This window comes from Natator depressus, chromosome 8, assembly GCF_965152275.1.
Source record: "Natator depressus isolate rNatDep1 chromosome 8, rNatDep2.hap1, whole genome shotgun sequence".
Taxonomy (NCBI): Eukaryota; Metazoa; Chordata; order Testudines; family Cheloniidae; genus Natator; species Natator depressus.
Window position 1 is genome coordinate 87,476,816 of NC_134241.1, and position 10,986 is coordinate 87,487,801.

Consider the following 10,986-nt stretch of genomic DNA (forward strand, 5'->3'; position numbering starts at 1 on the left):
CATTATAGGTCAGATCCTCAGCTGGTGTACACTGATGGAGCCAGACCATCACAGCTGAAGATTTCACCTTATGTGTTTAAACAGACACTAAGCTGTAGTAGTCTCCTGGATTCTGGAGACATAAGCTAGACAAGCCCTAACTGCTGCTCTAACTGTGAATATTCACATAAGAATGAATGAAAATTTCCAAAGAAAAGCTGTATGGTGCCAGAAGATTAATACACTTGCCTTTTACTTTTAGCTGATTTTATTCAAGGTTGGTTTAAGTCACCAGTGAAACACATTTGGAAATCTTTCTTTTCCCAAGTGATTTTTTCCTGTCTCACGAGATCACTGCATGCATGTCTGCATTGTAGCTACTCTCTAATGAAAGCCCCCAAACAGTTCAAAAATGGAGATCAGGATTCAGGTATAGAGGAAGCTTGCACTGCAGTTGCCCATGTTTCTCCAGCAGTAGCTATAGAATGGTTCTGATTTACATAAACGCGAACAATATTACCCAAAACTGATCAGAGAGAAAACCAAACAAGCTAACCCCTATATTTTGTGAGTTTTACTGTTTTAATTATGTTGCTTTGATTGACTTTGGGCCTGATCCCAAGGGCAGGTGAACAAACACAACTCTCATTGAAGTCAGTGGGAATTTGAGTGCTCCGCATCTCCCAGCAATTTCACAGCCTAAACTCCACACAGCTCTTTAAATATGTCAGGATAAATATCCTACAGGGTGAATCCCAATTTGGAATATCTGCGTTGTGCAGGAAGTCAGACTAGACAATCATAATGGTCCCGTCTGACCGTAAAGTCTATGATTCTATGATCTGGATTTTTGTTTCAGAATACTAATATATATCTGGCTGGAACAGAAGAAGGACATATTCACAAATGTTCTTGTTCATATAATGAGCAGTTCCTAGAGACCTACCGAGGTCATAAGGTAGGTAAAATTAAATAACAGAAAAAGTGATTGGATCAGTTAGATCTCAGAAGAAATGTTTGATTATATGGAATAAGTTTATTTAATTTGTTATATTCAGTAGACGACACACTTGCAACACAGATTTTAAAACCAAAGCCTCTTTTCGTAGCTTAGTAAGAAGGCTATAAGATATAAAGCATTCAAAACTCTTTTGAAATTATGCTCTTCAGTATATAGATTCCTTAAGAATTACTAATCCTTTCTTAAAGCTTTGACTGCTACTGATTTAAATTTAGTCCTGGCTTTATATAAAATTAATAATCAGATCAGTGATCTCATTGACCTGGAACTCATGGGTTAATATGGTAAAATGTCCACACGAGTTTTAACAACCCCAATTGCTCTGCACCTCAGTTTTGTCTCGTCCAGCAGATTGCATTCCCAAGAGTAGTTTTTCCTAACGTCCTGACAGGGCATTGAATCAGCAGTGACTCAGAGGGAAAAACAAAACCCCTACTGAATCATCAACAGCACCAACAAAATATTTTTGGTCTTAGGACAAACAGCACATCCTGTGATCTTTGCTGTCCGAATACACTGCGTATGACAGTGAAATAATAGTGTTGTCAGTATTGTCTGTATATATATATATATACACACATATATATATATATATATATACACATATATATATATATAATGCAATATATAATGGCAGGTTGTCAAAGACACAAAGGGCACCCAGCTCCCATTTAAAATAATTGGGAGTTGGGCGCCTAGTTCGCTTAAGATCTTTTGAAAATCCCAGCATGCTAGCTTTGGAGTAACATGCAATTCCTTTTCCCCCCATGTTAAGGGTCCTGTGTACAAGATAGCATGGAATCCATTCAGTACTGACATGTTTTTAAGCTGCTCTGCGGACTGGAGTATTATTTTATGGCGCCAAGATTCACTAAGGCCCATTTTAACTTTCAGTTCCACCACTGATGTTGTTCATGACATTATGTGGTCTCCAAAATCAGCCTTTGTATTTGCAGCAGTGAATGAAGGCAGAGTGGAAATTTGGGACCTGAGTGTCAGCACGTAAGTAATAACTTTTCTTGCATAGGATTCTGAAATAATACAAAGACACACTAACTCTTATAAAATATTTAATTATGGTAGTGTCCAAAGGCCCCAGTTAGTAATGGTGCCTGACCATTATAATTACAAAGCATTTAGATGTAATAACATTGTATTGCGTTCACTGTACAGGCAAAAGGTAGCATGTACTAAAGAAAATCCAGGGCTGGGCACTGGATGGCTCAGGGAACTGGGGGCTGCTCTTTTGCCACAGGAGTCCTGATTCTACCACTTCCATGTGTTTTTAAAAAACATCCTTGAGCTTTAACTTTTTGGGACTTTTGCACATGAGCAACGGATACCAGTGGGGGTTGGGACACCTGCCCCTTCTCCTCCTCTTCAGTTTTTTGATGAAAAGTGAGTATAAAAGGGTGTCAGATCAGAATTATCTACTTGCTTACACTGGTGATAGCACTGCACACCCACTTTGCCCAGCATAAATGACTGTACCAAGTGCAATGCAGCAGAGAACTAGGTCCAGTGTATCAGTCACTAAAAAGCAAATGGTTTGTATTCTAAAAAATTAAAAATCCCCAACTATTAGGCAGTAGACCAGATGATTTTCAGATAGCCAGGATATCCTGGTTAGCGAGGGTTGGGATTTGAGTTGTATTTATCAGAGAACTCGCAAAATGCACTTTCACCATTACTTAATGTTTTAGATTTTAGTTTGCCCAGATAATAAAAGTGAAAAGTAAAGATTCAGCAATACTACGATTAGCCGATTCCTGTAATAGTCATCTAGACAAATGCCCCATTGGTCTCATTTCTAGTAGATACTAACATCATCTCATGTTTTGGTTTCAGTTTGGACCCCCTGATTGTGACTTTTGCCAACCCAGGCGTGAAATTCACAACTGTGCTTTTTGCTAGAAACACAGACTGCATTCTTATAGGGGACAGTAATGGAATCGTAGGTGTGTATGAGCTGAGGAACATGACTGCTTCAGATAGTAATAAGGTACGACTGACTGGATAAGAGGGTTGATCCTAAGATGCCAATATACTTATCTGGGTTCCTCTTCCTTCATTAAGCATTTATCTTAAAGAATTAGGTTGAAAAAGGTTTAGCTAATAATAAATGTGTAACAACACATGGAATGCAAGAATGGATTCAAAGCACAGCTGGCTCCTGCTCTTATACATAAAACTAGGATTTCTGAACCAGAGGGATACATGAGGTCCAATTCAGGACTTAGACTCCACTTGATTGAAAAGCTGCAGCCAGGAGGGGAACCACTGGGTACAGTTTTTGGATTTTCTCCCAGACCTGCAGAGTTCACACATATTCCACTGATTCTCTGAGGCCAGAGTCAAAGGAGTCTGTTGTTTTTTTTCAGGGTAGAGGAAGGAGTCAGCGGTGTGGTCTGCATGTTTTATCACATACCCTCTTGATCATCTACACACACACACACACACACACACAAATTTTATCCCTAGCCTGAGTAATCTCCATGTCCAGTTGATTCTGCATGCACACTCCCAGCCATCCAGAATAGAGGGTCACATTAATGCTGTCCTCTCCTTAGCAAACTCACTAGCCTCTTTTCCCCACCTTATCTTTACTCTGGCAGAAAAATAATTGCCTTGCTCCTGCAAGGACTTTCCTGTCCCAAAATCTAGGTCTCGCCAGTTTCCTTAGACTAGTACTGAGTGAATCTCCCTAGAGTACAGCTGTTGTGGACTTCATGCTAACACAGGCAGCAATGATAAAGCGATGAATCCCTGCTGCTCACTTCGCCCCTTTCTTTTAACAGCCATATCTGTGCCAATTTATCCTGAAGCTCTCCTGTGGGCAGAGAATGTGCTGATTAAATCAAACAACGCTGGCTCCCTCGTCCTTCCTAGAGCAGTCTGCAAAGGTCTTGGGCATTCTAATAACTGGTGCGTCCATGTTACAGTGGGATCTGGCAGACTCATTATCTGGATCCCTGAACTATACTGCTTAAATCCATTCATAGCTCTACCACTGTCTGTGCACCACTGGGCAAATAACTTCATTGCTCTGTGCTTCAGTTTCCCAATTAGTAAAATGGGGCTATTACCCACCTTTGTAAAGCACACTGATTTCAGTGTAAAACAGTATGTAAAAGTAATATTCATAGAATATCAGGGACCTCAGGAGGTCATCTAGTCTAACCCCCTACTCAAAGCTGGACCAACCCCCAATTTTTGCCCCAGATCCCTAAATGGCCTCCTCAAGGATTGAACTCACAACCCTGGGTTTAGCAGGCCAATGCTCAAACCACTGAGCTGTCCGTCCCCTCCATCTATTTGGGAAGAGAAAATGCTAACCTTAATGAGAGCCGCACTTGGTGAATTAAACAATAGCTATTATTATCTGTGTTACCGTAGTGCCTAGGAGCCCTAGTCATGGACCCAGGGCCATGGGGGCCATTCTTGTACTAGGCACTATGCAAACAAAACAAAAAGATGTTCCTGCCCAAAGAGCTTAGAATTTAAGTAATAACTGTTACACTTACAAAAAAAATTATTGCACAATTACCACTGTAAGTTACAAAACTTCCCTAAATTTTTTAAGCACAGAAAATTCTGCAGTAAATTCAGGTGGAAAGATAGTCTTGTGGTTAAGGCATTGGACTGGGACATGCGATCTGTGTTAAGTTACCATCTCTGACACAGATGTCCTGTGTGACCTTGGATGAGTCACTTATTTAGGCTGTGTGCTTCAGATCCCTGTTTGTAAAATGTGGATACTATTTCTCTTTGGCCTGGTCTACACTATGAGTTTATGTTGGATTTAGCAGCGTTAAATCGAATTAACCCTGCACCCGTCCACACAACGAAGCCATTTTTTTCGACATAAAGGGCTCTTAAAACTGATTTCTGAACTCCTCCCCAATGAGGGGATTAGCGCTGAAATCGACATTGCCGTTTCGAATGAGGGTTAGTGTGGACGCAATTCAAAGGTATTGGCCTTCGGGAGCTATCCCACAGTGCACCATTATGACTGCTCTGGACAGCACTCTGAATGCGGATGCACTGGCCAGGTGTACAGGAAAAGCCCCGGGAACTTTTGAATCTCATTTCCTGTTTGGCCAGATGAGCTCATCAGCACAGGTGACCATGCAGTCCCAGAATCGAAAAAGAGCTCCAGCATGGACCGAACGGGAGGTACTGGATCTGATCGCTGTATGGGGAGAGGAATCCGTGCTATCGGAACTATGTTCCAAAAGACGAAATGCCAAAACATTTCAAAAAAATCTCCGAGGCCATGAGGGACAGAAGCTACAGCAGGGACGCAACACAGTGCCGCGTGAAACTTAAGGAGCTCAGACAAGCGTACCAGAAAACCAAAGAATCAAACGGACGCTCCGGGACAGAGCCCCAGACATGCCGCTTCTACGCTGAGCTGCATGCAATTCTAGGGGGAGCCACCACCACAACCCCACCCCTGTCCGTGGACTTCAATGATGGGGTACTCTCCCCCATGCCTGAGGATTTTGCGGACGGGGAAGATGAGGAGGAGGAGGACGAGCTTGAGGAGAGCACACAGCACACCATTCTCCCCGACAGCCAGGATCTTTTTGTCACCCTGACTGAAATTCCCAATCCAACGCAGCCGGAGAAGGGACCTCTGGTGAGTGTATCTTTTTAAATATAATACATGTTATAAAAGCAAGCGTTTTTTAATGATTAAGTAGCCCTGAGGACTTGGGATGCATTCGTGGCCAGTACAGCTACTGGTAAAGTCTGTTAATGTGTCTGGGGATGGAGCGGAAATCCTCCAGGGACATCTCCATAAAGCTCTCCTAGAGGTACTCTAAAAGCCTTTCCAGAGGGTTTCTGGGGAGAGCAGCCTTATTCTGTCATCCATTTACCACGCCATGCTAGTAGCAAGTAATCTGGTATCATTGCATGACAAAGCCTGGCAGCGTATGGTCCCGGTGTTTGCTGGCATTCAAGCAACATCCGTTCTTTATCTCTCTGTGTTATCCTCAGGAGAGTGATATTGTTCATGGTAACCTGGTTGAAATAGGGGAATTTAATTAAGGGGACATACAGAGGTGGCCGTTCCTACTGGGCTGTTTGCCTGTGGCTGAAAAGAAATCCTCCCTGCAGTTAGCCACACGGTGGGAGTGGGGGCCATTGGCACTGAGCTGTTCGCGTTTGGCTAGCAGGGATCTTCCCTGATACCAGCCACATGGTGGGGTGAGGGGTAAAGCAATCATCCCAGAGAACTGGATGGGCGAGGGAGTTAGTTTGGTTTCTGCTACTGCATGTTAGCAGGAAAACCGCAGCACTAAATGGCCAACTCAACGTGCTTTGCTTGGTATGGGAGAGGAGGGCGCTGAAGGTGCAGAAGCCGAAAGACTATGGCTTACCATGGCCGCCTGCAAGCTGAATTCTGCTGCCCGGCACTGCATGTGTGATCTCTAACACCAAAGCTACGGGCACTCAATATAAGATGTAAAATGCAACCTTGTACCAAAATCACATGTACTATGTAACGTGAATAGTGTTGTTCACCGTGAAAGAGTATAGCCATTGTTCTGTAAAATGTATCTTTTTAAATACTTCACTTCCTTTTTTTCCTCCAGCAGCTGCAAATGTTTCAAGCCTCCCTCCTCCATCCCAAAGGCTATCTCAGATAAGGTGGTGAAAAAAACGCACGCGCGATGAAATGTTCTCTGAGCTCATGCAGTCGTCCGGCACTGCAGAACTCAGCAGAATGTGTGGAGGGACACAATAGCAGAGTACAGGAAAGTGGCCGATGAACATGAGGAGAGGTGGCGGCAGGAAGATCAGAGGAGGCATGAGGCAACGCTGGGGGCTACTGCGGGATCAAACGGACATGCTCCGCCATCTGGTGAGGTTCAGGAATGGCAGCAGGATCACAGACTGCCGCTGCAGCCCCTGTTTAACTGCCTTCCCTCCTCGCCAAGTTCCATAGCCTCCTCACCCAGATGCCCAAGAACGTGTGGGGGAGGCTCTGGGCACCCAACCACTCTACCCCAGTGGACAGCCCAAGCAACAGAAGGCTGTCATTCAAGAAGTTTTAAAGTGGCCTTTTCCTTCCCTCCTCCCACACCCCACCCGGGCTACCTTTTGAGTTATCTCCCTATTTTTATAATCAATTAATAAAGAATACATGTTTTTTAAATGATAGCGACTTTATTTCCTTTGCAAGCAAGCTGTGATCGAAGGGGGGTGGCTTACAGGGAATTTAGAGGCAACCAAGGGGGCGGGTTTCCATCAAGGAGAAACAGAAGCATCACACAGTACCCTGGCCAGTCATGAAACTGGTTTTCAAAGCTTTCCTGATGCGCACCGCGCCCTCCTGTGCTCTTCTAACCGCCCTGGTGTCTGGCTGCGCGTAACCAGCAGCCAGGCAATTTGCCTCAACCTCCCACCCCACCATAAACATTTCCCCCTTACTCTCACAGAGATTGTGGAGCACACAGCAAGCAGCAATAACAATGGGAATATTGGTTTCTCTGAGGTCTGAGCGAGCCAGTAAACTGCGCCAGCAACCCTTTAAACATCCAAATGCACACTCTACCACCATTCTGCACTTGCTCAGCCTATAGCTGAACTGCTCCTTACTACTGTCCAGGGTATCTGTGTACAGCTTCATGAGCCAGGGCATTAAGGGGTAGGCTGGGTCCCCAAGGATAACTATAGACATTTCAACATCCCCAAAAGTTATTTTCTGGTCTGGGAAGTAAATCCCTTCCTGCAGCCATTTAAACAGACCACAGTTCCTGAAGATGCGAGCGTCACGAACCTTTCCCGGCCATCCCACGTTGATGCTGGTGAAACGTCCCTTGTGATCCACCAGTGCTTGCAGCACCATTGAAAAGTACCCCTTGTGGTTTATGTACTGGCTGCCCTGGTGGTCCGGTCCCAAGATAGGGATATGCGTTCCCCGGCTATAGCCCCACCACAGTTAGGGAATCCCATTGCAGCAAAGCCATCTAGTATGACCTGCACATTTCCCAGAGTCACTACCTTTGATAGCAGCAGCTCAATGATTGCGTTGGCTACTTGCATCACAGCAACCCCCACAGTAGATTTGCCTACTCCAAATTGATTACCGACTGACCGGTAGCTGTCTGGCATTGCAAGCTTCCACAGGGCTATTGCCACTCACTTGTGAACTGTGAGGGCTGCTCTCCTCTTGGTATTGTTGCGCTTCAGGGCAGGGGAAAGCAACTCACAAAGTTCCATGAAAGTGTCCTTACGCATGCGAAAGTTTTGGAGACATTCAGAATCATCCCAAACCTGCAACACTATGTGGTCCCCCTACTCTGTGCTTGTTTCCCATGCCCAGAATCGGCGTACCATGGCATGAGCCTGCCCCAGTAACACCATGATCTCCAAATTGCTGGGACCGCGGTTTTAGAGAAATCTGTGTTCATGTCCTCATTGCCGCGCTGCTGTCACCTCCTCGCCTGGTTTTCAGGTGCTGGTTCTGCATAAACTGCATGATAATGCGCGAGGTGTTTACAAGGTCATAACTGCTGCGGTGAGCTGAACGGGCTCCATGCTTCCTATACTGTGGCGTCTGCTTGGGCAAGCCAGGGAAAAGGGCGCGAAATGATTGTCTGCTGTTGCTTTCACGGAGGGAGGGAGGGAGGGTTGACTGACGGCATTTACCCATAACCACCCGTGACAAATTTTTGGCCCCATCAGGCATTGGGAGCTCAACCCAGAATTCCAATGGGCAGCGGGGACTGCGGGAACTGTGGGATAGCTACCCACAGTGCACCGCTCGGAATGTCAACACTTGCCACAGAACTGTAGACACACACCGCCGAATTAATGTGCTTAGTGTGGACACATGCACTCGACTTTATACAAGCTGTTCCCAAAAATCGACTTCTGTAAAATCGGAGTACTTTCGTAGTGTAGACATGGCCTTTGTCTGTTTTGCTTATTTCTTGTGTTAGCTCTTTGGACAAGAGTGTCTTTCTAGGGTTATATACAGTGCCTAGCACAGTGGACTCAGATCACTCTAATACTCCCACTAATAAAGTGAATGGACTACAGCATGGTGTACGTTGCCCTAGTGAACAGGTACCACCTTGCAGGCCAGCATTTTTTTATAAAGAAGGTTCTATGGTTGAATAAGTTTATGCCGTCAAGTATGATGCTGAAAATCCATGCTTTCACAGTCCTACCTGCCATGAAATCTCTTTAAACCACCATACCAGTTATTTCTAAATGTGCTATTTAGGAAACAGTAAGTCTGTAAAAGGAAGCAACTAGCATCATGCAATTAACTTTGCCATTTACTTCTCCCTTCTTCTGGATACCCTTTATGTGGATATCATTAATCTAGGACTAAGTGGGGCTTTTTAGATCACTTCTTTTCTTAAGCACAATTACAATGCAATACAGTATCTTTTTTCTTCTTTTCCAGGTGGATGCTTTATATGACATAATTGGCTCTGCTCTAGCCAGTTAACACTAGTTTACTGGTAATACTTCTCAGTCAGTAAACAAAGGAAAAGACAACAAATAATTATGTCCTATGTGTCTGTATATCCTGAAGCCTGTCATTTAATTATGCAGAAAAAAACAATCACCACAAAATGCAATATTGTATTAAATAAAGGGTAACAATTTTTCCATCATCAAATGTATTTGTGGAATCAAACCGAATGCCCTGAATTTTCCTCTGGAAATGCCCATCATTGCACACAAATTAAGTATAAATTAAGCTTCCAGTATATTATCCTGTATCAATGCACAAGTCAATTGCATAAATCAAACAGAACATCCTGTCCTTCCTTATTACGCATATGGATCCCCAGAGTTCTCAGTAAAGTTCCAAGTAAAGAGAGGGCTGGAAACTTGAGTCACAATGGCAGAAAACTAAGTTCATAACAGACAATTTGAAACACAAAGAATTTCTCCAAGCATATGTGGAGGTGCTATTGCAGTCTAAGAGATCATTCCTGTACATTAGCCATTGCATTATACTTATGGTTGTGGGGTGAAATCTTGGCCCCACTGAAGTCATTGGCAAAAAGCCCATAGACTTCACCAGTGCCAAGATTTCACCCTCAGTCTAGGATTTCATCCCAGTCTTCATTTTCAAAGCACTAAACAGCCTATGTCCAGGACACCTAGTGTAGTGCTTCATCCTTCAGTACCTCAACAGCTCTGCTCAGAGACAACAGACCTGAAAGACAAAGCTTATTTATCCAAGAGACAGGGCTTTCTTTGGGACTGACCTGAGACTGTGAAACTGTCCCCCTGAAGGAACCACAATGAACCTCACAATGTTCAGGTCCAAACATCATACATACTCCCTCAGCCTTGCCTTCCTGACAACACCACATGGCACATCAAGGGCCTGAACCAAAACCTAGTGAAGGCAAGAGAAAGATACCCACTAGAGTCACTGGGCTCTTGGTCAGGCCCTAACTTATTAGAGGAAGAAGAAGAAAAAATCTGGAAGAGAAGTCCTATTTAGGCCACCACAGTGGGAATCAAGACATTGCCTCAAATCTGCATTAGAAGCAGTCAATTTACCGTCTCTTGCTCTCAACCTGGCATTCTCTTGCCTGGGAATACATCATATAGTGACAGGTTTCAGAGTAGCAACCGTGTTAGTCTGTATCCGCAAAAAGAAAAGGAGGACTCGTTAGTCTCTAAGGTGCCACAAGTCCTCCTTTTCTTTTTATCATATAGTGAGTGAGCAAGATATTTTTCAGATCCCATGCGATCTGCATTCAAACCACAGCTAACGATAAAGGCAGAGCTCCGCAAGCAGTTACAACTAAACTTCAGCAAGTAGCCAGTAAAAGCTACTAAGGCAGATACACAGTACCCCCACAAATCATTCCACGGTGATGAATGACTGGCCAGATTTGAACATGGATTCCTTGTACAGAGGCACTTTACACTCTCTGTGGACCACACTGCTAGTTCTATTGAATAATGATACTGGACCTGGGCATCCTTACATGAGG

At 44.1% G+C, this 10,986-nt stretch overlaps 1 protein-coding gene across 3 annotated transcripts in view; it reads left to right on the plus strand.

Annotated features, from left to right (window-relative positions):
* The window catches only part of DNAI4 (dynein axonemal intermediate chain 4), a 31,633-nt gene extending 22,049 nt beyond the window's left edge, over positions 1-9,584 (plus strand). The window contains exons 14-18 of one of the 3 annotated variants that reach the window (XM_074962277.1): positions 839-937; positions 1,776-2,002; positions 2,849-2,958; positions 3,799-3,925; positions 9,429-9,517. In XM_074962277.1, the coding sequence (XP_074818378.1) occupies positions 839-937; positions 1,776-2,002; positions 2,849-2,958; positions 3,799-3,925; positions 9,429-9,450 (585 nt within the window). In that variant the 3' untranslated portion in view covers positions 9,451-9,517. Of the gene's footprint in view, positions 1-838; positions 938-1,775; positions 2,003-2,848; positions 3,003-3,798; positions 3,963-9,428 lie in introns of those variants that run through there. The other 2 variants (XM_074962279.1, XM_074962278.1) reach the window with 2 other exon arrangements.
* The last annotated feature ends 1,402 nt before the right edge of the window (positions 9,585-10,986 follow it).